The sequence below is a fragment of the Pezoporus flaviventris genome, unplaced genomic scaffold (assembly GCF_033815535.1).
Source record: "Pezoporus flaviventris isolate CSIRO_AGI_PZ_B2104156 unplaced genomic scaffold, CSIRO_AGI_Pfla_v1 ptg000006l, whole genome shotgun sequence".
NCBI lineage: Eukaryota > Metazoa > Chordata > Aves > Psittaciformes > Psittacidae > Pezoporus > Pezoporus flaviventris.
Genome location: NW_026892554.1, coordinates 17,097,911 through 17,125,737, shown reverse-complemented (window position 1 = coordinate 17,125,737; position 27,827 = coordinate 17,097,911). Strand labels below are relative to the sequence as shown.

The 27,827-nt window shown below is 37.5% G+C and overlaps 1 protein-coding gene across 6 annotated transcripts; it reads left to right on the top strand.

Moving 5' to 3' along the window:
* The first annotated feature begins 35 nt into the window (after positions 1 to 35).
* ICE2 (interactor of little elongation complex ELL subunit 2) lies at positions 36 to 25,834 on the top strand. Of its 6 annotated transcripts, XM_061447158.1 has the most exons (15): positions 36 to 118; positions 1,075 to 1,179; positions 3,762 to 4,029; positions 5,171 to 5,290; positions 6,880 to 7,014; positions 7,689 to 7,805; positions 9,267 to 9,426; positions 11,377 to 11,561; positions 12,040 to 12,919; positions 14,942 to 15,120; positions 16,513 to 16,642; positions 21,960 to 22,044; positions 22,136 to 22,186; positions 23,194 to 23,452; positions 24,101 to 25,834. In XM_061447158.1, exons 1-15 carry the CDS (start codon positions 90 to 92, stop codon positions 24,290 to 24,292), a joined length of 2,895 nt encoding a protein of 964 aa, XP_061303142.1. In that variant the 5' UTR covers positions 36 to 89; the 3' UTR covers positions 24,293 to 25,834. The 6 variants fall into 6 exon arrangements, with proteins under 6 accessions (XP_061303142.1, XP_061303145.1, XP_061303147.1 ...); XM_061447161.1 differs by lacking the exon at positions 24,101 to 25,834 and having other exon boundaries at positions 23,232 to 23,417; XM_061447159.1 differs by lacking the exon at positions 1,075 to 1,179 and having other exon boundaries at positions 49 to 118.
* Positions 25,835 to 27,827: the final 1,993 nt, after the last annotated feature.

The following is a 27,827-nucleotide window of genomic DNA, read 5'->3' as shown; positions in this document are numbered from 1 at the left end:
AGCCCGCGAGCTCTCTGCGCTGATTGGCCAATGCCGTGAGGCAGGCTCGCGCGGCAGAAAGCCGAGGACCCGGCGAATGCTCCGCCAAGATGGCGGCGGGGGCGCAGCTGCTGTCCTGGTGAGTACGTTTGTTCCTCCGGCCCTAACCCCGCGGGGCGCCGCTGAAGAGCAGGGCCCGGGATAGGCGGCCGCTCGCCCCGCGCTGGCCTCCGGGAGAACGCCGCACGGGAACCCGCATGCGCCCGGCGGCAGCGGGGGCGGCCTGCGCGCCCTCGCGCGGCTGCCTCCGCCCCGTCACTGAGGGATGGCGGGATGGCGGGAAGGAGCTCAGTGTGTCTTGCGCTGAGGGGAAGCAGGGGCTGAGGCTGTCCTTCCCGTGAGGAGGAGTTGGCTTGCACGCTTATGGACGGTCTGAAATGAGGGGTGGTTAAGTAATGCGTGTCCACAGTATGGGTTTGGGGTTGCGGCGTTGTGGTTTTAATACGAAGAGCCCTGCGCAGGCTTTTCCTATAGTAGTTTGGCTGTTTAAGCCTAGAGAAGTGAGTTTGGTCTGAGTTAGTTTATTCATGAGGAAGAGAAATAAATCGTTCCTTACACCTTTCAGAATAGATTGGGAAGACTGGCATCGTGTAAACCCTGTACACTGGAAGGGCTGTATTTAAAACGAAATAATTAGTAAGGTCTGTGTAGAAGGTAAAGTTTATCGCCTTTCTGAAAATTTAAAAGCAGTACTGTTGTATTTTTCTCAAAATTCCAGAAGTTCAGCCCAGTGTTCGGTTTTGATTAATGAGCACCTGAAAGCATTGTATCTCCATGGGAATTCCTCTCACCAGACCTAGAATTTATATCTAGTATTTATAATGAAATTTTTACTTTTGGACTGTGAAGAATATGTGGTTTTTAGTAGGGAATTATGTAACTTCCATATAGAGGGAATGTGGAAAGACAGTAGATAGCTTTTTTCCTTTATTTTTTTAATAACTCATTCTCATCTTTGTTTCTCAGGAACACGTGGGTCTGTGATTGTTTTCTGTATTGCAATGTTCTTGGGTTTTGTTTTTGTTTCATTATCAGGGATATTTCACCAAAAAATGGCAGTGAAGTGTTTTTCTCACATGAAATTTATGAAAAATACTCATTGGCTCCGAGCCTCGCTGAATTATGGCATTTATCAAACAGGTATATTCTGGTATATTATCATTTTGTGCTGTTGTCATCTGAGTAATACACACTGTTATGGGGGAAATCTGCGTGTTATCTGGCATGCCAGGATGTGTTACTGATGCCTTGGTCCAGCCATAAATATGTACCTGTTGTGAAACCTCAGAAAGCAGGAAGAATCTGGGTTGGGACCTTGGGTCTTTTGTGGGATCGGGTGGTATGTGGGGGGTCTTGGAATGGGGTTTGGGTTATTTTTTGGGGGTGGTGCTTTTTGCTGCTTACATACCAAAGAGGGGTGAAGTTTGATGCACGCTTAACTGGTCAGGGTAAGGATCCTGTAACCCATGAACCAGCCCTAATTCTTTTTGGAAATTAATTTTTTGCTGTCTGTCTGTGTTTTCTCACTTAGTAGTAGGCTGATAATAGTGTACATTGAAATCCTTTTTACTTGTATCTTTTGGAATTAGCCAGCACTCTAAACACTCAACACTGTCTTAGGTATAGTGGAGATGCAGTTAATTCCTTGAGTAATGAAGAGCCTGTGTAGAGTGTTAGTTGAAGAATGGAAATGAAATTACATGAACACAGTAGGCACAGGCAGTTTTGATGTATTTAATTTTTCTGGAGTTGGAGTTAGCATTTGTTTCACATAGAGAAAGGCATGACTCATGCTGCTGGATTTCAGAAGTTGGAGGACTGTTCAGCCTATTGGCTTTTCAAGAAGTCATTAATCTGGTAGAGAGGTACAAGTGGCAAGTGTCTCATGGTGGATGAACCACCACAAAGAGCGTAGATGGAGACCAAGGTAGCTACTGTGCTCTAAGTGGGGAGCTCAGTACGTGGAAAATTTGTTCTGAAGGGGTATTTTTTTGTATATGAACTGACATTTAGAAATGTCCCTTTGGGGGGAATACCTTCTTGCAACACATGAGACTATATCCCACATCTTTAGCTAGAAAAGTTTTTTCTGGTTCATCTCTCTTAGAGCAACTTTCTTTGAACTGGCAGAGATGACCACAGCCCACTCTCTCAGCTTGTTGCTGGGTGTTGCTGTGGGACCTCTTCCTTTAGATGATGTGGGAAAAGGGTTTCTGCAGTAGACATGGCTGAACTCAAGAGCAGGATTGAATTTAGTTTTATGTGGTAGAAGTGGGTTTATAGCCAGAAGAGAGACTGCAAACAGAAAAATTCAGAAACTGATGGAGCAGGGTTGTGTGGCCATACTCTAGGAGAAGAGAAATGGAACCTAATGGGGCAAAATGTGAAAGTAAAAGCTCAAGGAAATTCGTCCATTTTTATATTGGGGTTTTTGAGAGAAACATACACCTCAGGAAATATCTATCACCATAGAAGCTATGACGGCAGGTGGCTTCTAAAATGCAGGGGGGAAAATTCAAGCTGGTGGCTCAAATGAAGTATAATGCTGTAAATATGGATAGAAAAGCTCTGTAAGATTATTTTGTTTTGCACCCTGATGAAGACTGTGACAGCATTGCATACTGAAATGATCTTGATGTGCTGCCATTTCATTCAGTGCTGAATATAGCCAATTTAAGCTGCTAGAATTTCTTGATGTTCCTACATTGGCATATCTGAGTCAGCATCTTGTCACTGCTGCAGCTTAATTAAATTTGCCAGTTTGTGCCATGGGGATGGACACATTCTTGTATTCAGAGAGACAGCTGTGAAGTGTTATTAAGAACTGAAGATGTGATACTGCTGGGTTTGAATGGCACTGGAGGTGTTTTCTACTGCTGAAATCATATCTTAAAAATAAGCTTTTTCCAAGATCAGCAGTTAATGCTCATTTTGTTAACCTTAAGTATTTTCTCTCTTAAGAACAGTCATTTTAAATAGAGAAGCACTAAGATGGCCTTCATATACTGGTATTTTATTAATAACCAAATAAATTTTGTTACTTCTTTGTTGTTAGGACAGCTACCCTCCTTGCCTTAGCCCAGTATTATTATTTTGGCCGCTGATTTCAGCATTGCTTACAGTAGAAAATGAAACTCTTCAATTATGTACACTGTTTTTAGGAATTTCTTCATTGAAATCCAAAATTTCAGTGTTACAGTTAAGCATTTTTAATTTACTTCTTTTACAGGGAAAGAAAGGCTTTTTCTAGTTAAGTTATTCTCCTTTACTGTAACTTTAATACATAAGCAAGACCTTTCTGAACACCAGCCATCAGTGAATGGTGAAATGCAGAGACTCTATGTTTTCATTCATAATGACTGTTTCTAGAACAAAGAGTGAGAGTTTCATATTTAGCTTGTCACCTCAATAGTGAGTATACAGACCAATACATACACCATTTTATAAAAAACCTTACTTTTTTTGTTTTTCCATCTTTCAAACCTGCTGCTGGCAGTCAGGGTTGGTCTGGTTGTCCAGGTGGAATTTCAGAGTAAGAAAATTCCTATGATACAGACTAGGAACTGGAATAGTACACTATCTCACACTGCATTTTGCTGGATTTGCAGTTCAGGCAATTTGCATGATTGCTTTATTACTTGTAACAAATGTGTTATTAGCAAATATTTTTACACAGCAAATGTGAAAAGTGTATGGTCTTTTATTTACTGCTTCACTTTCAGAGGGGCAAAGAAAAATGAAGAGGCCTTGGCAGACTCTTCAGAAAACAAACGGAATTGTAGCGTGCAGGCTGCAGATCCACTTGAGGTGGAGGCTAAAACCGGAACTGATGGTCATCCTTTTCCAGAACCTAGACTCCCCTATCCATTTACCTCTTCTTTGACTCAGAAGGAGCAGAAAACATACCTTTATCTGATGACTAAGTACTCAAAAACCCCAAACCATTTTCAAGTTAATGCAGCAAGTCAGAGAGAATTATTCACGTATCTGGTAAGTGTGTAAATGTGAACATCACAGAGGGAGTCAACCATTTTTCTTTTGTTACAAAGAGTTAAAGAAAATATAGCAGAAATGTTTTTAAATCTAATTTGTCATAATTACCTTTTAATGTAGTATTATGAATAATAGTAGTAATAATAATAATAGAGGTTTAAAGTATTCAGGATAACATTTTTAATATAAATTGAAAGAGGTTTTGGTTAGTTCATTGAAGGGAGGTGGTTTTTTTCTACATATTTTTTAGTAGTAGTAGTCTAAGCAACTGATGGTAAGAGTAAATCTTTGATAGTTGATCAGTCACCCACCCCCTAAAGCCCTCACTTTTTTACAAGAAGAAAGTTAGGAGTTGACTTTACTGTGAGTTTAGCATTTCATAATGTCATGTAGCACCTTTGTATAATGTTAGGAGATGGATACCTTTTGATGTGATTTTTGAGGGTACCCTGTAATAGGAACTTTCTTCATTAGCATGTGAGGGGACAGTCTGTGCTTGCCACATCAGTGCTTCTGGGAGTAAAAAGGCACAAAGGTCATATTTGCTGTTTCATTTCAGCAATATTTAAATAGTGAAAGGCTATGTTTCTTGTTGGTAGGAAGTATCATTTTAGTTCAATCCTGTATAATGTAATTAATCAGCAAATGTTTTTAAGCCAATGCATTTGGTTTCCCATGCTTCCTTGTTAATGCTAATTCCTCAATGGGAATGTCATTCTTGGGCAAATCCCCACCTACTGTGGTGTTACTTAAAATGTAATTGCTTATGAAGTCGATGCTCGAATTTCTTTGTGGCTTTATCGTGTAAGCTTTCCCCAACAATGTTTTGTAACCTTTCTTTTTATAAACCACAAGTGTATGACTAAAGGAAGCTTGCTGTTTGCTGTGGTCCTGTTTTGTTGGTTTGGGGTTATTTTTAGTTTTTTTGTAAGGAAATGGGCCTCTACAAATTTTATTTTGTTACTTAAGTGAAACTCTGAACATATTCAACGACTTGCCAAATTGAGGAGCAAGTGGAATCTGTGCCCTCCCTCATACCATCACCTGTACTACCTCTCTGGAAGTTTTGCTGGGTACATACCTGCCTACGGGATTCCCTTCTGTCTTAAAAAATAGATTTTTTTCCTTCTCCCTCCAGCAAATGAAAGAAGTAGTGAACAGTGAAATTGCAGAATTTATGAAGTTTGCCCAAAATGCTGCAAAAAGCTGCGCCCAAGACTATGGTATCATCTCTGAAGATGCACAACGTTATACTGAGGTAACTACAAATACTGTGTTTAATTCCTTCTCTTCTTACATAATCATTTTGAAACTGAGATTAAGATACATAGCCACTGCTTATGGGATCTGATGTTTCCTGAACTTCAGCTGATTCCTGTTGGGATGAGGCATGAGAAGTCACCATTTCCTTGATGGTGTGCAACATGGCTTGGCCCACAGTTTGTTGTACCAATAACATACGATATAAGTGAGGTCTCTGAATACAATACTGACAAAGATTTAGTCATCAATTAAGTAAATGGCATCTTTACGTTTGGAAAGGGAGAAACTGCATCTGAAGTGTGCATTTATGTAAACAAACCGCTCCTAAATGTACACTACTGGACAGAATGTTAAGCTTTCCTGAAGCACAGTAGTATGCTACAAAGTCACTTTAATCAGAGGTTACTCAGGCTTTAATTATAATCTATTTCTACAGGCTCATGCTGTGTTATAAATACCTGCTTTGATGATTCTATAATCAAACATGAATGCAATTTCATATATCATTCTTGGCTTAACTGCACATTCTGGGAAAAGAATTCCAGGGTACATGTTCATTAAACTTTCTTATCAGTGGGTTCAGTTGTTCTTTATTCTTTTCCTCGTAGTCTCTCGCCTTAATTGAAATGGCCAACTTAAATACTTTTGTTAAAATTCAGTCTTAAGTAGTAAGTGCCACATCACTTTCTTTTACAGTATAAAAAAAAAAAATGGAGAGTAAAGCATTTAGTTAAATTCAGAAGGACTGTTTCTATTTCACCCTAACACTTTTTGTTACGTGCTTTTTCATGCCCAAGATAACTTTATTGTTAACATACACTCTTTATGTGTGAACCACAAAAATCTTGCTTTTTTTTCTTAAAAATTGGGTTTGGCTTTGTAATTTTATATCTTCTGTCTGTTTTTCAAAGCTATTTTGTCATCTGGTTACAAAATGTGTCTCCAAAGTTGAAGTTGATCTCCTGAGTTCAAAATGAAAGAGGCAGGTATTCTGTTTTAAACAATACTTGCAGAAAAAACCCTCATTCTAATTACTAAATAAAACCTAAATGTTTTAAATACATAATTAAGGTAACAGAAAAGATTATCTTTAGACATGACTTAATGTCTAAAGTTGACATGAAATCAAGTTTCAACACATACATGTTTACCTTTGTGACTTTTACCTACACCTGATGTAATCTAGGTAGTAACACAAAAATACCTGGTCCCTCTAAAAGCCAATTCAAACTGGAAAGAAAACAATTACTTGGTTTAGCACAGTGCTAAACATTTTCTTGTTTTTTTAATGATGGGTGTGAGCCTGTGTCCGTACATTGTTAGCCTTGCATATGAAGGGTTGAGGAGAACTTAGAATATGTTTCAGTTTTGATTTTAAAATTATTGAAATGTACTGGTATTTAAGTTTTTTAATACTGTCTCTAACTGGAAAAATTGAACAAGTCTGTTATGAGTAATCTGATAAATGTATCTGTGTTCTCTACAGAAAGTATATGCAAATGCAAGTTGCAATTGTAGAAACAACTTTTAAATGGAATTCTTATGAAAAATACAATTGCATAAACTTTTTTCTTTTTATGTTAGGAATTACTGTGTGCTTGTATTGGACATGTGCAAACGCATCCTGAGTCTTACACGCTTCAGGAGATCATAAGCATCATGGGAGGAAAGTTTCATACTCAATTGACACTTAGGCTGGAAAAAAATCTTCTTGCAATGGTAATATCATGGGTAGAAGTATTGGTTTGATGTTCTTTTCAGATAAGTAGAATTACATCTGGATTGTGTTACTCAAGTATTCAGGTTTTTTTAGAAGTGTTTGGTCCTTGAGTTAAGGGTTATATTTTATAACTGAAATTGTTAATGAAAATATTACTGCAATTATTTTCATAGAATCATAGAATAGCTTGGGTTGGAAGGTACCTTCAAGGGACATCTAGTCCAACCCTCCTGCAGTGAGCTGGGACATCTTCAACTAGATCAAGTTGCTCAGAACCCCATCCAACTTGGCCTTAAATGTCTCTGGGGATGGTGCAGCCACCACCTCTCTGGGCAACCTGTGCCAGTGTTTTGCATCCCTCATATGTTCCTCACATCCAGCCTCACAACTTTTTTAGTGTGAAACCATCACCCCTTACCTTACCTTGACAAGCCCTGCTGAAAAGTCTTTCCCCATCTTTCTTAGAGGGCCCTGTTTTGGTAGTAAGGCTGTTAACACCCTTCACTGTATGTTTCCAATAAAAAGATTACATTAATAGTGGGGCTTTTTTTATAACACTAACTTTATAATGCACCTGCATAATTTCTTAATATTTTTCATTTAAAGAAGTGCAGTGCTGGGTCAGCATGATTTCAGTTAAAGCTGCTTTCTGATACTGCTTGATTTCTTCAAGGGAACAGCAAGACGTGGTAAAACAGATTTCCCTACCATGCCTGTTCAACTGCCCACAGATTATAAAACTGTAACAGGTATTATAACTCCAGAAAAAAAGGCTTCTATTATGCACAATGTAAGTAACCTTTTTATTGTCATTTTTAAGGCATATTTTGTAGAGAAGAGCCGTGTGTTCCTTTGTATGTAGCAGCATCAAGTTTCTTCGGGGTTTTTTTCCCTAATCTTGCATGTCTTGTAGCATAAGAACATACACTGTATCAGTATTTGTTTAGGTTTTCATTTATAGCAATCACAGTGCCCCCTTCAAAAGTTAGGTTGTAGCCTTTTGGACCCTCTTGAAAGGATTCTTATGTTCCCTAAATTAAACATTACAGAGGTCCTTAAAAAGGAACACACTGTCTATGACACCTAGAGATAACTGTTTGTTACAGTATTGTTCCTCTTAAACTTTGCCTTGCAATTTCTAAGCTGGCTTCTGTGTGTATGTGTGTATAGACACATGAATGTGTGGAGGTGTGAAGGTTTCTGGCACAAGAAAGAAGTCCTGAGTGTAAGAAGAACTATTTTAGACTGTCTAGTTTTCTGAAAAGGTGATTAGGTTAGGTTACCTTGGGAATTTCTTTTGCTAAACAGCATAAACTTGATTTCTGAATTGAACAGTTTTTATATTCCAGGCCACCTTGTGTTTTCTTCCACAGAGAAAATCAAAGAGGTTTTCATTCTGTAGAACTTGGTTTTATGTGACTGTTTATTCCTGCTAATTTGTTATCCACTAATTTATGGAGTTTGTTCACATATCAAAACCCAAACTTTCAATAGAGCCACTGTGGTTGCAAAGACTCTTTTTGCTTAAGAAAGTAGCAGAGGTGACACGGCAGAATGATACGTGGCTAAAGAGATGTTTTATCTATAAACAGAGAATATATCTGATGATGTCTCAGGTGGCAGAAAAAAGAGCATGGCTAGATTTTTCTTATTTCTCTCTTATGGTCCTCAGTGCTCCTGGGCTTCTGTTGTCTTCTCGACATTCTCCCACCTCGTGAATATTCCCTGCCTGCTCACTTCCTGGAAATTTGTACTCATAATGTTTAACAAATTTATCATTTCAGCTCTGAATTTGTAATCTGTGTGGGGTTGTATTTGTTCTAAGATATCTTACATATCTGTAATGAAACAACTGTGCAGTTTTAACTATAATGGTTGATGTCTTCATTGTGCCATTACTTGTGAGAAGATCTGTAATACATGTGTTGTTGAAGCAGTTTTTTTGTTCTGCAGTGCACTCCCATATTTCATGATCATGAACCTCGTAATTCAAAGTAATAGGAATAAACTGAAAAATACAAGTTAAGAGGACATTTTCTCCTGCTGCAAGGTGGATGCATAAGATTGAGCCAAAAGCCTTCAGGGGAATTAGTTGCCTTTTCATTTGGTTCTGAAGCCTGGCACTGTGTTGGTGTTTGGGGGAGGACGGTATTGAGTGTTTAATCCATGTTTGGGCTTGGGCGTTTTCTTAAGTATTTAGATTTTTGTGGGTTTATTAAAAACTTAAAAATCTTAATTTTTTTCTGTTTAGGATATTAGTTCAGATTCAAATGCAGAAAAACTTGCTTTGAAATACTGTCCTCAAGTTGTTTTAAGTAATCAGTCGTTGTTTACTTTACTGAATAATCATGGACAAAACTACAAGGAACAATGGGAAATTCCAGTTTGTATTAAAAGGATCCCTGTTGCAGGTATAGTATGTTTTTGCTAAAAAAATTACGGTTTTGTCCTTTAAGATCTTTATATATTCTCTTAATCCTTTTCAAGCAGACTGAAGAGCAGGAAACTAGAAAACCCAGTAAAACCAATTGGGCTGGGGAAGTGTGGGAAGGTAGAACGTAGGTTGGTTTAGGTCGTGCAATAATAAATAGTTCAATTTTGGTTTGATTTTGAAAAGAAAGCAGCTGAGGTTAATGAAAATGGGAATTGTAATTATAAGCTCAGATGTTTTACCTTTTCTGAAGCAGAAGCACTCTAAAATGCAGCTGTAAGAAAATAGTTTCTTTCAAGTACTTCCATGTTTTTAATTTAAGGAATTAAAGTAATACAGTTTGAATGATTTAGTTAACACATCTTTAAGGGCAACAACCTAAAGTGAATGGTTTCCAGCTCTTTTCTGGTAAGGAGTCAGAGACCTCTGTGTTGTAAAGAAAAATGTTTAATCAAAGTTATCATAAAAAAAATTAAAACCCCCATTGGTATAGGTTGCACTTTGCTGAGGAGGCCTGATAGCAAGGTAATTCCATAGTTTTCTACACCCTGTTACTGACAATAGCAACAACCTCTAGAGGTAGTCGTCTCTAACATTAACATTGAATTTGGGCATACAGCTGTTTTCCATTTAGGGAGGAAAAAAAATCAGTTAAATATCTTTTTGCTTTTCAAAACCTTGAGCTCTGCTCCTTGGAAAGAACACAACTGCTTGAAGCTGTTATCAAGTGAACTGATTTCAATAAGCTAAAAAAGAGAAATTCTGAGGTTTTGTGGAAAAACAAAGAGCAGACATTTTCTGTAATTGAAAGGACCTAATTACATTCTAGAATAATGAATAAATAATGAATGTCCATGGAGATTGCTTCTCCCAGTTGCAGCAGGAAATGTTTTGAATAAGCTGATTAACTCATCTGAATGCTACACTTTAGTTATCAAATACTCCATCAGGAATCTGAATATAGATTTCCTCTTGTTACCCCTTGTTTGTTTTTTTTATTACTAGGTTTTTTTTCATGATGAATATATATAATGGCTGTTGTCTTGGAATGTCCACGTCATGTGCATTTCACATGAAGTTGTATAGCAGGGCTAGTAGTAAATACACTGTCAGGTATCTACAGATCTTACAAATTTTGCACTTTTCTACATGACATTATCCATAAAGATATGCTCTATCAACTTTACAGTTTTTAAACTTTTAGATCCAAAGTTAATACCTAAAGAGCATTCAGAATATGTTAATAATGTGTAGCACTTCTTGAAGGGTTTCTCTTCTTCCACTTTCCCTGTAACCCACCTCTTGCATTAATTGTATCTTGTTGCATCCACAGATTATTCTTTTTCTAAAACAGTGATACAATGTTCACATATGCCTTTGCTTTCTGTATAATACTGGGCAGGATATTGTTATCAATTGTGGATGATTCAAAAGTAAATTTATTTAGGACTGAACAAAAGACTGGGGCAGCAGAGGCTGGACATAGCTATTGCTTTAGAACAACTATAAAATATGGTAATAACTTTTGGGCAGTGGGACCTAAAAAAATAAATAAAATTGAGGTTCATTAAAGGAAGAAAAAAAAACTTTGAGGAAAACAGAATACATCTGATGATGCAATGCAGTATAAGGAATGATGCATCTTAAATTATCATTTTACTAATTCTCTATTTAGAACTGCATTTAAAATATGATTGACTGTTAATATGAAGTTTATTGCTACTGCAGGATCCTAATAATTCACACTGTCCCTGGATATAATTTTATTTTCTATCGCTAGTGAGCAAGAGGGTAGTTTTTCATTTCCTCCACTATGAATGTGGTACTGATTTGACCATAACAGAAATGTTATTTTGTTTATTTAAACTTTACACCAGTCTTTTTTTCCTTTCATTTAGTATGTACTTAATCTCTCCCTGTTCTTGAAAAGATAGTAAACCAGCTAAAGTGGTTTATGTTGATTCACCTCTGCTGAGAAAAGAAATGGCAGTAAGAGAGAGGAACCAGATCTTCCATGAAATTCCTATGGACTTCCTAGCAACTAAAAAGTCTTACGTTTCGATTTCTGATGTATCGATGGACAAACCAGCTGAAGACAGTCTGTTTCAGTGGGATGTATGTAGCTTCACCTCTTGTTGAAAACAAACAAAACCAAAAGCCTGTGTTACAATTCCTTAGTTACTTGTTCTGTGATAATGAAGGAAATCTTAGGTGTCCTGTTGGTAGTTTTCTACCGCTGAGTTACAGATCCTGTTTTAAAATGTCTGTCTAGTTCTTTAAATGCTTCTGTTACATCAGCATCTCAGCTTTAACGTTCACTCATTAAAATGTGTTTTGATCAGTTTATTTAAGTGGGAAAAGTTCTATGTACTTTATTTGTCTTTTGAAAGTCCTTTCAGTTCTGAGATATTCCACATTAAACTCAGGAATTTTTTCCCTCCAATTACTGCTTCTCTTCTCTCTCCCAATAGTCAAAATATGGATAATAGAACATTTTTCATGTTTTCAATGTGACAGTGTCTCATTTGTAATATATTGTGTTTCTTGGTTGGTTTGTTTGTTTATTTATTTATTTATCCCTCCCTATGTTAAGATGTCTTCAGATACTTACCAGTACAGGAAGATTCCTCTTCCAGATGACACGGGGATGGACTTTGATGGTGACGTTACAGAACTGGAAACTTTCGGAGCAACAGTCAAGCTCTCAAAAACTTCCAAAATGGAAAGCAGTTTTCCTACAGTTAGTAACACTGGTAAAGTTTCTGAGCAAGGAGTTTCAGCATGTGCCAGCACACAGCTCCCGTCATTAGATGGCATTGTATGCTTGGGCCTTGAAGAAAATTCATCTCATAAAAGCTTTAATTCAGAGGAGCTAGGACTGAACAAAGCACAGCATGTTATGACCAAAGAAGTATTGGACTGTGAAACAAAACTGAATACTCTAGCTAATGCTGTTAGTTACAAGAAAGAGTCTGATACTGCACAAAAAAATGAGAATTGCACTTCTTTGTGCAGTAGTGACACAGATGAAGAGTGTTTGATAATTGATACAGAATGTGGAAACACTGATAGTTGCAAAACAATTGTACCAGACACTGTTTCTCATACCTTAACAGAGGCTGCCAAATCACCCTCCCCTACCCACATTCCATTAGCAAACATGACTGATTGCTCAGATACCATAGATCAGGGAAAAAGTGCCGCGAGGAGGGCTACAAGAAAGTTCTCCAAAGAATTTGATCCTGTTGGACAGATCTTGAAAATGCAAACTGAACTTCTCAAATCACCTTCCCGAAAAGCTCATGAACAGCCGGTAGTGAGCTGTGATAACTCTAATGCTGTGCCAGCCCATGTGCCTCAATCTCCAAAACCACTGGCGACCTCCAGCACAGAAACTGTGCCAGCCCCTGCCTCAGACCCCAACAGCTCATCTAGAAGTACCTGGACTTGGCTTTTTCAGGGACTGCCAAAGAGTAAGTAAGTGTGCTCATTGTGTAAGGAGTAAAATCTCAAATTTTCAGTAAAGTTTAACAGCAAAACATTTTAACTCCATCATCTGAAGAACATCCTGCTAGTACCTAGTATTTAGAGATGTGACATAATTGTTTGGGTGTTTTTAAGTTGGTTTACGCAAGTTTTTATGTAAGGAAACAAAAGCATTTGGTAGTAAAACGAGTTGCTTTTCATCAGAAATTCAAATATTTGAGTAGTCTGGTCTGAAAAGATAGTTTGTTGTCAGTGAGCAGTGGAATTATTGTACATTTTCTGTAGAAGAACAGTTTAATCAAATTATGCAATTAAAACTTAAGAGAAAGCTTGAAATTTGCATGTTTCAAGTTCTGAGACTCTTAATTCAGTTGCTGTTTCTTAGCTCCTGGTTATCTGTTCCTGGAGACTGAGGACTCACTTCAAACCACCTCACCAAGTTGTCAGGCATTTAGCAGGAAATTGAGCCTGTGCTACACCCAGATTTCAACCAAGAACTAGAAGTCTTGAATATCCTAGGTTCTATGAACTGTGAGGGTTTTTCTCACATGCCTGAGCTGCTTCTGAGCTCTGTATAACTGAAGTTAGAAGCACTTTATTGTGTTAGGTAAATTGACAGGAAACCAGGCAGGTTGCATCAGGAGATAAACTCTTTCTCAAATACTTAATTCCAGTGAATCAATGCTTTTTGATGGAAAAAAAAAAAGTATTTTGCTGGTATTTTCTGACTATCTGTGCATTTCATCACATAGGAATTAATTAATTACTTGATCTGTAGTGGAAACAGCACAATTAACTCTGTTGTAGTTGAAGTTGTGTGACCACTTCCAATATTCTTACTGTTTTAACTGAATTTTAGTAGTTACTAAAAATCCATACGTCCTCCCTCAGTTTGAAGGTTTGAGCAGTATGGTACTCTTCCTTTTTCTCTTCTTAAAAAGCCAGAATATGGAATTCAGATGTTAGTTAGCTAATAGGGGTTTTGGTTTTTTGGTTGTTTTTATTTTTTATAGAGACATTGAAAGCAATATTGCTAAGAGGCTGTGTGACTGCAAAGGAATAGAAAGCTTAATTCTACAAATTGAAAGTTTCTATAGCAAGTTAATAAACCTCTCTGCATGTCTTTTTTGCAGAAAGCCAAAACTGAGTTAAATATTTTACTCACAGAAAATTATTTCTGGTCACTTGGGTGATAACATCTCATGCAGAGTTTATGTGCATCTTTGAAAGAATGTATACTGAATTTAATGTTATGTGTATTTATTCATAGCACCGCAGCCATACCTATTTGTAGTTGTAATTTTGACAAATGTGTGCAGATAAAAACCAGAACTGGATAAATTTTCAGTGAATAACATTAAACAAGTTGGAGTTTATTCTTATTTATTTTAAATGATTTGTTAAAATATCTGTAAGGGATGCAGGGATGTTTGTTAACCTACCTCAGAGCTGCGCTTGGAGATCTAATAAATGTTTCTTTTGAAGTTGAAGCAAACTTGGTTTGGAACAGAGGTTTGTGCTACCATCCAAACCTGAGGCTCGAGTTATTTCAGTAACTGGTAAATGGATGGTGGCTCTCAGGAGGCAATCATTGTAAATAAAATTTTTCTTTCCTTTGTGCTAAGTGGCTGTGGCTTAAAAAAACAGCCCTTGAACCCCATTTGTACCAGAATGGAGTCACACAGCTCGGTTTGAGTAAGAAATCAAATGATTAGGATAAAATATAGTGGAATACTTAAAAACAGACTCCTTAAAAGTCAAAGCAGACATTTTCCAAATTATAGGGGTTTTAATACAAAGATTATTTCTTAGGCTTATTGAGACTGTTTTCCCCCAAAAATCATAGGAAACAAAACAGATCCCATTAAAAAAAAACACAAACCGCAAACAAACAGAAACCCACACAAAAAAACACCAACCAATCAAAGAAACGCCAACCACAAAAGCTGTTGGCTTCATGGCAAAGAATGTGCAAGTTTGTAATTCTCTGTTTTATTTATTTTCTGTAGGAAAGCTGCCAAATGAACTTCAGATGCTTGAGGAAGACCCTTCAGAGTATAAAGCACCTCAGGATGGCAACCTTGTGTATAAGCTGTTCAGTTTGAATGATCTGTTGTTACTTGTACGGTGCAGCGTGCAAAAAGTTAAGTCATTGCCACGAAACTGTAAGAAGAAAAAAGGCCAAAAGGTACAGGTTTTGCTGTTAGCTTTGTTGAGTTTGTTCTAAACAGTTGTGCTCAGCTGGCATCTCTGGTATTCCCAGCCCTTCATGGCATTTGTGTTTTCACTGACAATTAGTACATTTAATTGTAACTACAGTGTGTGTCTTCTTTCAGTAAATATTTGCTATAGGAAGAGAGGGAAGAATAATTTATGATTTCTTTAAACCTACTTGATTAGAAGAGAAGCAAGTTTGATTCTGCATTTTGTACCACAGCTGCATTACAGTAGTATGCATGGCTAATTATACTCATGTAAACTAATGTCAGTTTGAACTATTCTTGAAAGTTAATGCAGTAATTAGGGTTCTAGCCCGAGGCTTTGAGAATGTTCGTGATCATAAAGATCCTCAAGCAGGAGGCAGCCTTGCTGTTATACCTAGTTAAGCCGAGAAATAGGAAATAAATTAAACAACAGAGGGGGCACATTTAACGATAAAAGGAGATCCTATTCATTCTGCTTGAAAAGACCATGGTGTACATCTTAGCAAATTGTTTTTGTTACAGAATAAAATGCTTTAAATGCAGACATCATCCAAATATTACTTGTAACATCAGGAGAAGGAGAGCTCATTCTGGAATCCTCAGTAATTTATTATTTTGTCAAGAGTCCTCTGAATTATTCAACAGATCTGATGCGGTATTCCCATCCCCAGAATACCAGAATTGTGGTAGGCAGGCATTTTGTGGAGTGTTTATGTTCTGTTGAAATGGAAATAGATCTTTGTAACTTGGATTACTTCTAAGATTCTGTGTCAGAAACTTATTTTGAAGGAAAGCCATGTCTTTGCTATTGATCCACTGATATAAATGCCTGTGAGTAGCTGCTTAGTTTGTTAATCAGAAATTGATTATTGTTTCTTTTTTAAAATCTCTGCTGGAATTTAAACTGTGATTTGTCAGTGATAAGAGGCAAAGGCTGGCCTCTGAACTCAAATGAGAGGCCAAGCATTAGGTTCTAATTTCAAATGAGATTGTGACAAGGGGAATAAATGGCAGGATTTCAGGAACAATAAGCAAATGGAAATATATTAATGTAGATCCTATGGAATTCCTGCAGAGGGCAGTGAAGCACACAAGTGTGAACTTCAAATTAACTTCTGGAAAAATGACTGAATGGCACAATTAGATTGTGTGTAAAAGCTTGCCCAGGCATTTCACCTTCCTCTACAGTGATGCCCTGTAGTCTGAAGTTTGTATTGTGCGGTTCATAGAGCAGGAGCCATCACACAAAATCTGTGGGATGGCTTTGTTGCTTGAGCTGTAATGGAAGACTGTGCTGATTGTCAGCTGCAAAATGTAATTCAATTGTGGATGTTTTTTGGACAGTGATGATTTTTCTTGTATCTTCACTTTTATAGCATACACCAATATTCTTGTTGCCAAAACTAGAATATCAAGCCTATTACGGTGTTGAAGCTCTTACAGAAAGTGAAGTATGTCAGTTGTGGACAGAAAGAATGTTGCATTCTGAATGCTTATTTTATGTTGGTAAGTTCCATGTGTTGATTTTTGCTTAAGAAATGTGTATGAGTGAATATTCACAGAATAACAGAAGAGAAAACTTATTAAAGGTATATTCCATACATCCTTATTTATTTTAACTTTTCAGTTTTGGTTTTCACTTTCATCTTGGAAGTGCTTTGTCTAAAATTTCTGTTGGGTGGTGAATTAGGCTATTTCAAGTTTGGATTTAGATGAGGAGCATTCAGTAATCTTTGTTTTCAGGAACTCCATTTATTTGCCTTTCAAAGACAAATGTACCTCTAAAGTGTAGATTTAGTTCTCTAAAGTTAGTAATCTTCATGACTTAAAGTATCTTTGGACTTGGGGAGGAGGGGGTTTTGGTACTGGATATTTTTCATACGCAACATTATCACAGGCCTGGTAAAAATATTTCTTGATGACATGCGAGCTATATCTTAGCATTTTGTGAAATCATTTTAAATACATTTGTTATTACATACCAAAATAGACAGCGGATTGGGTATGTGGCTCAGAGAGTACCGATTCCTTGGCCTTTGAGGTTGCAGTATAGGAAGAGGTCAGATGTTACTTGTTTGCCTTTGAAAACAGGCAATAGTGTTCATATTTCTACACTGATATCATGCAGACAGATAAGACACAAAAGAATGAGGAAAACCAAGCAAGATAGGGCTGAACCAAGTTTCATCGTTCAGAAATAAGAGATAGTGCACACTTTAAAAACAGCCTACATGTGTCTTACGTCTAAGGTACTGGAGATAATTTTCTGGCTCTGCAGAAAGGAAATTCCAAACGGGAAGAAGAAAAAGACAAAGAATAAATTTATTGAAAACATCTTTCCATAGCTGTGATATTCCTCAGGAGTTCTGAACACTGAATGATCTTACCTAAAGATGTTTTCCAGGTTTTCTATTGTCCATTTCTAACTGATCCATGAATTTAATTTCCTAATACATGATATGGCTTGAAACATCCCTGTCAAAGGAATGGTCTTGATAGTCCTGTCCTGTATTTATGCGTCAGATGGAAACAGGAGGCAATGTAATAGAATTTAGGAATGAGAAGTAACATACGTTCAGTGAGAAATAAGCAGGAAACTACAGATCTCATGAAGAAGTGATGACAGTTGTAATTTTGAGCACAGAAAATAAAGACAGTAAAGCAGGGATAAAATCATGGAAGTGTTATCAGGAAGAAATTTTACTTGTGAAGGCCATTTATCCAAACTCACATAAACCATGCTGCAAGCTAGGAATGCAGCATTACAAGGGAAGTTTCACTAACAAAATCTCCTGAGGAGAGTACTGTATATGTGTTTGTACAATGACATTTTAAATGTCAGGAAAGTTTTTTATGTCTGTTAGGATACATATGTTCTGTAGAGAAATTAAAATGAGGCATTTAAAGAATGTTGCCAGATTATATTAACAACCCTTTTAATATATGGAGAGCTCTCTGATACCAGTTATCTTGTATGAGAAAATCTGCAACAAAGTGGTTAGTCAGAAGGTATTTTAGAGTGTATTTGGCCCTTGCTACAGACTGAGGGCAGCCCTGGTTGAACACGGAGCAGCTGTGTTCTGAGTGGGGACTGTTTTTTACGGTTGTCATGGCAGCAGTTGTGGCTGTGGTTGCCTAACCTTTCCACTTGGGCACTCAATTACACTTTTGCTGTTAGAGGCCCACATCAGAATACTGTTTTAGAAATGCTGAGTCCTCTCTTTCCTAATTGTTTTTTTGCCTTCTATCATAGTATTTTAAGGTTCGTCTAAAATCTAATGTATTTGAAGTGACAGTTTTTCCACTTGCATTATTCTTTGTCTGCTGTCCGTATTTGGTGGAAATTGTTCCTACTTTTAAATTTTAAAAGCAGCATTTGCTGTGGTTTTTCCTTTCCCTAAAAAAAGTCATCATAAATTGATACTGATGTACACAGTTCTCTGTTTCTAATTATATCTCAATGGACAGTACTGAAGCATTTGTCTCTTTAATAGCAAGCCCAACAGTGTACTGAATTGCACAGAAATGAGTCACAAGCAGTGTGAGGAAATAGTGAAACTGGAGAGAGCGCTAATCTGCTTACAAAGTACACAAACTGAAGGAATGCAAAGTCTTATCTAATCTCCCAACAGTTACAGGATACTTAACATACGGCTTGTGCACAGAAGTTTGCAGACAGCTCATCCAGCAAACACCCCTTTTTATAGAGGCTCTGGGGAGTGGAGGAGGCAGGCTGCATGCTGCAGGAGTTGTTCTAGCATAAACAGCCATTCCCTTCTGATACAGAGCTTCCTCAATAGATACCTGCTGGCTGTGAAAGGGATATGGAGCCTTTGGCTGACAGGCTTCACTGGCCTGGCCTTTGACAGGCACTCTCTTTCTGTGGGATTGAGAAACACTGGTCATTCCAGTGTTGTTTTTCAGCTCTTAGATGTGCTTCTTCCAGAGGCAAACCCTGGGATCCACAGGAATTCTCCTTCTGTGTGCTCTGAGGAAGCACGGGATGGCTGTGGGTTGGCACTGTTCTGCACAATAAATCAGTAATGTGCAGTATGCGTGGGGCAGGCCCCCTCCCACCCCTGCTAAAAAAGTCTGCTACAAATAAGAGTTGGACTCTCAGCATGTCACCAACTTCTGATACTGACAGAATATGTGACTAATGCAGGTAGGCAAACTGGGGACTGCAGATTTTTGACACTGCCATGTAGTTTCTAATAGAGGTAGGTAAAAAGATGTGGAATTAATTGATCCATTTTATGAAATACCATCCACCATGGCTTTTAATAGGAAACTGTTGTCATTCTAGTTAAGGATTTTTCCTGCTCTGGTTGAGAAATAATGCAAAGTAGTTGTGAAATTCAGCCTTTCAGTTGTATTTCTGGGAGCTGTGAAAAATACAGTGTTGCAAGTGTCCTGATTTAGTTAGATGGCTCTTTGTCCTTAAACTCCAGGGACCATTCTTTAAAAGTGAGGATATCCCTGTTTTGTGGACAACTTCTTTTTCACTAATCTGATACCTGAAATAAGACTACTGCTATCATATGTTTGGTGTAAGCAGACAGGCAAACTTCACTTTCGGATTGCGTTATAATTTTAATTATTTTAAGTGAAATATTGCATCCTATAATAAAGGATTTTTAAAATCAGTAGAGCCATAGACTTGCTGCTCTTTTTAAGTATAGCCTACAGTATGAGTGTGAAAGTACTGATCAACTGTTTGAAAACATTACTAATACAGTACTTGCCATTTGTGTTCAGACAGTTCTGAGACTATATAGATCTTAAGTGAAGCCTCTAAAATGGAAAGTTCTGAGCATGTAGCAGACCTCAGTGTTAAATTGCTCAGGAGTTCTTGAATCTTGAAAAAACTTCATTCACTGTCTCAACAATCTTATATTGCCAAATAAGTATGGATGTGAAGTTCTTTGGACCTTAGTCTGCTTCCCATAGTTGTCCAGCAGTGCTCTTCAGTGTTGTATCGCTGTGGCTGAGGGAGGAATTCCATAGCTCAGCTCAGTGACTCAGCAGCTGCTGCTAGTTCAAGAGATGAGAAAGAAAATGGGAGAGTAATGATGGCTCCTACAGGAAGTGCAAGGAGTCATCTTAAACTGAATTTTTTATTGAGTACATTCTCAAAGAAAGTGGTGGTGGTTTGCACAGAGGCAGAGATGCTATCATCAAACAAACTTGAGTGATATGCTCCTCACACCTTGCTCAGTTGCTGATATAAATCCCCTTGCTACTCAGATAGGAAATCCTGCCTCTGCAAAAGGAGTAATCTCTGTGACATGTTTCCCAAGTATGATACTGGTACTTGATCTAAGCAGTAAATAAAGTTGTGATAAACTTTGCTGATTAATAGAAACATTTTATCCCGATGATTATTTACTTATTTGCATTAAGTGCCTAAGTAAAACTTACTGCAGAAAGACTAGTTTACCTTCACTTGATTAGGATGATACTGGCCTTGAAATAAAGATTATTTAAAGGTTGGAAAGAAGTACTTACTGTTATGGGTAGCTTACTGAATGTCAAGTGTTTCAATCAGTCACTTGTCCCCTATAAAATACAGTAATAGAAATTAGGTATGAGTCGTTAGTTTCCCCAGCTATGCTATCAGTGAGTTTAGAAATTAAAAGGTTTCTGGTTTAGGAGAGGCTGATAAGGAATAGAGAGCACAGATTTTTTTAATTATTATTTTAATAATGACTTCAAGTTTCTTTTCTTCTGGTCAGCTATGAAGAATATTAAATCTAGCTGCTTAGTCTTGCACCAAATACTGATATCAAGAAAAGTAACAAATGTACAGTGCTTAAAAGAAATTAGTCGTCCTACTGAATTTCAGATTTATTAAAATTAGAGTTCTTGCTAGGTCGTCTTACACATTGCAGAAGTTGATAATAATGTGTAGCTTGGAATGTGAAATGCTTTCGTTTAGCTGTTTGAACCGTACAACTGAAGCATTTATGCTTCCTACAAGAGCAGATTTGTAATAAAGTAGTAAATTCCACTGAGGAGGTTGCATTTTATTGTGCTGCCTTTTCCTCATCCTCCTTGTGGGAGTTAGAATAGAACAGATTTCTGGGAAAACTCTCATCATGAGGTAGAACCTGAAGCTAAGGCACAGCCACCACATCAGTGCATAAGCTATTCTAATGATCTTTATTACTTATCAAGTGAAAACATGGGCTAAACTGTTCTTGTGAGCCTTTAGTTTAAAAACGTGATGAGGAGAGCTTTGAATTGCTGCTCCTGGCTATGTCACAGACAAGTAGTGTGTGACAGCCAGGACCAAGGCCTGAATTGTAAATTGTCATTTTTCAGGTGAGGAGGGAAAAAAACCCAACCAAGAGATGAAGGTACAGAGTCCTCAGAAAATCAAATAACACAATTGCTCATGTAACACATCAGAATAGAAAAATAAGTATATTAAACTCGGAAGTCAATTTGTTGTAAAAGGTGAGCTTTCTGTCTAGTGAGGAACCATAGCAATAAGAATCAAAAGAGCTTGAGAAGACATGAATGAATTGATGTCAATGGCAAAATGAGCTTGTAATATCCCAGACAACCCCCAAGATGTAAGATATGCTGGAATCATGGGCATCCCCCTTATTGAGAAAGCCCACATACAGACATCTGTACTGCAAGTGGCTGGATATTTTACTTTCTGATATTGTGCAACACTCATAAACACTTTCCACTGTTCTGTGCTGTAAAAGAACAAAAGGGTTTTATTCCTTTTAAAGTACATTAGGTTGCAAATCATGGCTTTGTATTTTTGCTCTTCTATTTTTCGTGTGTTAATGCAATTAATATTTTTCAGGCCGTATTGATGCTTTTACATCAAAGCTTATTATGCTGGAAAAGATTTCTCCAGAAACTTTAAGGGAAAAAGTTGAATTGATAAAGTGAGTATTTTTAGTAGGTGTTTTCCAATGAATCTGAAATTCTCATGAGCCTCACAGGTTACTACTTTTGTCATTGTTTTCTGGTTTACAGGCCTGCAAATTCATTGAATATACTTCTTCATATTTTGAAGAAAGTGTCTGAGTAAGTGCTCCATTCTTGTTCATTGTGTGCAACATTGCCTAGCATGTCTGAGTTCTTTCATAGAATGCCTGTCTACTCTTTGGTTTTTATTTCTTCAGATACATGAAATGTTTTACAGGTTCTTTTAGGTCTAGCATGGCATAATGCAGTGCTGTGTAAAAAAGTGTGTTTAGGATTACATGTTTTGTGTAAATGACAAAGAATAAGAACTTGATTTTTCTGAACCACTTAAGAGACTGGACACATCTGAGCTGATGAAACAGCTCACAGAGTGAGCTTTAATACTATGCATGTGGACTAGCATTTAAAATTTGGACTTCTAGGTTTTGTTAGTCTTGTTGCTTAATCTGCAGAGATAATACTGTTTGTATTCCTTCTGCTCAGCTTGACTTACAACAGCATATGTCTTTCTAGCATGTTGCAACTTTTCTCTTGCACCTTTCTGTATTTAGCTACTTCGAGGCTTTCTGACTGCAGGCTTCTTGCACTCTGTATGAAACCTCTTAATTTGAACTACAGAAGAGTTTTCCCATACTTCAGAATTTGCGTAGCTTTGTGATTGGGGTTAAGATTTTTGATACGAGCAGTTAGTTGACATTTATCTTCCAGAAAGCCTGTTTAATCCTGTGTGCATTGAAAGCACACCTGTGCTTTGTGTCAGTGTCCACATATGCATTATGCTTTGTAAGGTGCTTGGTGAAGGATTAGTTTGCCAAATATGAGTAGTTTATAGTGTATGCTTAACTATTTTGTTGAATATCATGGCAGTCTGTACATTGGTGATAAATAAGTACATTATGAATACATTATAAACACATGAATCACTATGTATTTATTGATACAGTTTAATTCATGATTTTTTTGTCCATGGCCTTTTTAGAAAACAGGGACTGTTAAGTAAATATCTGAAGATGTTTCTTTTGGATGGAGAACTTAGTAGCTATCCTGAACAAATTAAACAAAAACATTTAAATAGTATTTTTCATTTTGAACTTTTACCTTTCTAGTTTGCAGGAGGGCTCTTATTTACTGAGTCATGCTGCAGGAGATTCATCAGTTGCAATTTACAAGAGCTCACTTGACAAGACGACAAGAGCATCATACAACTTACATAAAGCTCATTGTGATCTGCCTACTGTACCTGCCACTCTCTCAGTCCCATGGGTGCCACTAGATCCCAGCCTCCCTTTACCCTATCACATCAATCATGGAAGAGTTCCATGCACCTTTCCACCTGTACCCCAGGAAGCCGTGTGGAAACAGAAGGTCAGTAGTTCTCTTGGTGGAAAAGCAGATAAGCAGTTTTTGTTGCTGTTGTTTTTTAATAAAATAGAATTTATGATGGGAAGAAGAATGAATTGTCTGCATCTTAAGAAACTTTTGATAGAAATTTTGTGGAAATTTTTTAGGAGTACAGCCTGCTTTGTAATTTATGCTGCTGAAGAAGTGATGCTTTGGAAATTTCCCAGAGATCCCACTGTCAGCTCTAGCATTATGAGCAGGTAGTACACCACTTCAGAAGTAAGAAGTTTTTCAAGCATTATTTTTCTTCAGCACAGATTTACACATTTATGTAAAAGCCACATGCTAACTATGTCTAGCTTAGTGGACAATGAAATGCTTTTTAGGCCCAGTTTACATGTTTTAGCCACATCCTGACTTCATATGAGGTAAAATAGAGTTCCTCATTACCTTATAAACTTCAGTTTCTGCCAGAGGAAATCGAGGCACATAGGCAAGAAAGGTGGCAGGAAGAGAAAGTGTGGCCTCTGACCCTGGCTGGAATGACAAGGAGAAGGCAGTTCTCTGAAGGTAGTTGTACATGCTTGTGCTTAATACAGATTTAAGATTATTAATTCTGGTTTGTTTGGGGGTTTTTGATTTATTTCTTTTTCTTTCTTCATTTGTGTCTAGATGACTGGGGCGAAAGGACAGTCTGACACACCCTATGAGGGAAAGCCAGTAGCTATGGAAACAAAAGGCAATCCTGCTAAGCCTGCTAGAAATGAAGGTGTGGCTGCAAAGAAGCTGAGGAGAAATTACTGCAAACAAAGAATGATGAAGAAAAAGTGGAAAATGAAGAACAACAAAATGCAACTGAAGTAGGAATAACTGAACCATGCTGTGATAAATCTGGCCTGGAATAGGACAGGAGAAAACAAAAAATCTGGGGCTTTCTTGCAGCTTCAAAGGAGCCAGAACAAACTGGCAGGGGAAGTGGCTCCATAGCTGAAGCATTCTGTAAACCTTTAACCCTTTCTTACCTCAGTGGACGCATTTCTAGTGAAAATGTCAAATTCAGTCAAAGGAAAAAGGAGGAAGTGTCTGCAGCTTTGGTTAGGGGACAAAAGTGTCTTCTGTTGGTCTCATGATTTTTGTAGTAAAACTGTGGCTTGAAGAATGAAGCAGTGGTTGACAGCAATATCTGATACCACGTAACAACAAAAAAATAACTTTTCAGCTTTCTTAATTCGTCCAGAATCACTATAGGTTTTTATTCTGACACATTTTAACATTATGTTTTACTTTGTGTAATATGTATAAAGGGAACAACTTGGATTTAGTTACTTTAATCCTTTTAACACACAGTATCTCCCACTTTTAAATTACTTTTAAAAATACATTTTCTTTTTAGGATGGTGTAACAAATGAGGTTTAGCAAACAAAATCTATATTTATTTGAATAGTACATGCCATAAATTTGCACTAGGAAACTTGGGATTACATCTAGACAGGTAAAAAGAGGTATTTTTATGCTTCCCCAAAGCAATTTCCAGAAATTGTTTGGATTCTCGTGTGTCCTCAAAAATGAATATTGCAGTTATTTACTGTATTACTGCATGGCCATAGCCTAAATCTCATATTAGATTGCACATCGTGTCCCTGCCCGTGGAACAGGTGATTGCACATGGTGTCCCTCACAAGAATAGTTAGGGCTGGGGTTAAGGTCCTTTCCAACCCTGACTATTCTGTGATTCTATGCAGTAGTACTTACCTAAGGTATTAAGGTTTGCTTGGAGGAACAAGCGATAGGATCAAGGCCGTGGTCAGTGTTGCAAAAACCCAACCAGACTATGCTGTGCATCAGCAATTTGTTCCAAATTTAGAGCCAAACTGACAGAGTATAGATAGGAAAAGGGAATACTTACTGTCTATGAAAGGCCAAGCAATGTGATGACATGCGGTTTCCTGCTGAATATGAGTTGTGTGGAAAAATTAAAGCCATTTTGAATGTTGGCATGTAACCATGTTGTATTGTGTGATATATAACTAACATGGTTGCTTGTGAGTGAAGATTTCTTTGCGTTACAACTGTTTTCTGGTACATATTTTCAGAGTTTCATCAAATAGACTTTCAACAGAAACAGTCCTTGAAACTGAGGCTCGAAAATGATATTCACTGTCATCACTTGTGGTTTGTATTTGTTTTCTGGATTTCTGCCTATATTGTCCTCTATTAAAAGTATTGAATTTAGAAAAGCTTACGAATTCTTGAAAGCCATGAGTTCAGTAAATTCTTTCCCTTTTTTTTTTCTTTTAAACAACAAAACCAACTATTTTAAAATGTCTGAGCCAGTTTTTGTTTGGATGATGTTCTGGAGAGCTGTTGGTATGGATTAACTGCTTAAATAAAAAACAAAGGCCTTACAGATGATCTTCCAAGTCTTTTGTTTCGACAAGGAAGTTACCAAGTACACACATCTGATCAAGTATTCTGCTCACTGGGGCTTGACATGACACATTTTAAAGGAAAGTAAAAATAAGGGATTCAGATTGTTTACTCAGGTATACCTGTTGTATAATCCTGAAGACAGCTGGGGTTTGGTTTTGTTTGGTTAGGGTTTTTTAAAAGGAGACTTAAACAATGAATGTATATTAAACTGTTCTTTATGAAATACAATGCATTTCCCTCACCCTAACCCTCAGCATACTCACTGTTAAATATATTTATAGTAGTATTCAATTTGTTCTTCTTTTGGCCACTGCTTCTTTTCACTGCAGTGCTAACGCTAATGATGTGCTGAACTGGTATAGAGCTGTTTGCAAATGACAAGTTGTTCTGATTCAAAAGCCTCAAAGCACTTAGTGGCCTCTCTTAATAGGAATATTTTAGTTGTGAGTCATTTCTGCCAGGTACCCAGGTCTGTGTGGGAATTCAAGGGATTTTCAGCTTCTCTATATAAAAACTTTTGCCAGACTCATGTGGAATTTAGTTTCTTCTTGCAGTTTTGTATGTTAGAAATGTATGGTTTAGTTGCCTATATGTCTGTATGCCTTAAAGACTTGCGTCTTTCTCTTAATGGTACACTATTATACTGCACTAGTGTACTGTTAATGATAGTATACTAATTGTAGTTTTTTATCTGTTTAGGTAGGGAATCTGGAGTTTGTATACAACACATGAGATGGCTTTTTAATTCACTGTTATGTTTCATTTTATTGTTCTCTTTTGGGCTAAGTTGGACTGAAGTAAATTGCTCTGAGATGATGATTTACTTGTTTGAAAGACTCTGGTTTTGTTCTTGTACCATGGGTGGTGTACCAAGGTGTACTGTATTGATATTTACATGAAAAAAAAAGCAGATTTTTAGATGCAAAACCTATTTAAAGCAGTGATAGGAGGACAGGACAAAAGGGAAAGTGTGTTTATTTCAGGTAGTAACAACTGAAATTTTAAACAAATGGTTGACTCAAAATAATTGGTAAAAAAAATACTTCAGTAAAGTCAGAGGAGGTGCTGGATTGCTGGTTCTGTATAGACTGCTCCTCAAGTTACAGCTAGCTGTGGAGGAAAAAGAAGGAATACAGAGGAGCCTAGCTGTTGTGATGCCACCAAAGTATAAATTCCTAAATGTAATACAGACTGTAGAGCTATGAGAAGCAGAAACTCTCCTTCAGCTGCAGTTATCTGGGCCTGGATTTTACTCTCCAGGTAATTGTTGCTCTACAGCTAACTAGTGCTGATCTTTTTTATGGCCTCAAGCTACTCAGTTTGGGGAAGAAAATCCACAGATCTCACATCCATGAGGGCCACGAGGATGATCAGGGGACTGGAGCACCTCCTGTAGGAAGACAGGCTGAGAAAGTTGGGGCTGTTCAGCCTGGAGAAGAGAAGGCTGCGTGGAGACCTCATAGCAGCCTTCCTGTGTCTGAAGGGGGCCTACAAGAATGCTGAAGAGCGACTTTTCATCAGGGACTGTAGTGATAGGACAAGGGGTGATGGGTTCAAACTTAAACAAAGAAAATTCAGGTTAGATATTAGGAAGAAATTCTTTACTGTGAGGGTGATGAGGCACTGGCATAGGCTGCCCAGAGAAGTGGTGAATGCTCCATCCCTGGCAGCGTTCAAGGCCAGGTTGGACAGAGCCTTGGGTGACATGGTTTAGTGTGAGGTGTCCATGTCCATGGCAGGGGGGTTGGAACTTGGATGATCTTAAGGTCCTTTCCAACCCAAACCATCCTGTAATTTCAGTCCTGTAATTTCCATCTTCGGCTCTGTGTTTGGAATGGATTGTGTATGTTCATGTTGCAATTTATACAACTTTATTTCTGCTGTAATAAGTGTTTTCAAACTATTTGCACTAATGAATCATGAACTGTATATGTTCCCATATGTGACTGGCTAAACCTCTTCACCTTC

Coding starts and splice junctions, on each gene's coding strand:
- ICE2 (XM_061447158.1), top strand. CDS start 90: ATGGCGGCGGGGGCGCAGCTGCTGTCCTG. Junction 9,427..11,376: donor TAAAAGGATCCCTGTTGCAG/GTATAGTATGTT, acceptor GTTCTTGAAAAG/ATAGTAAACCAGCTAAAGTG. Junction 16,643..21,959: donor TGAATGCTTATTTTATGTTG/GTAAGTTCCATG, acceptor AATATTTTTCAG/GCCGTATTGATGCTTTTACA.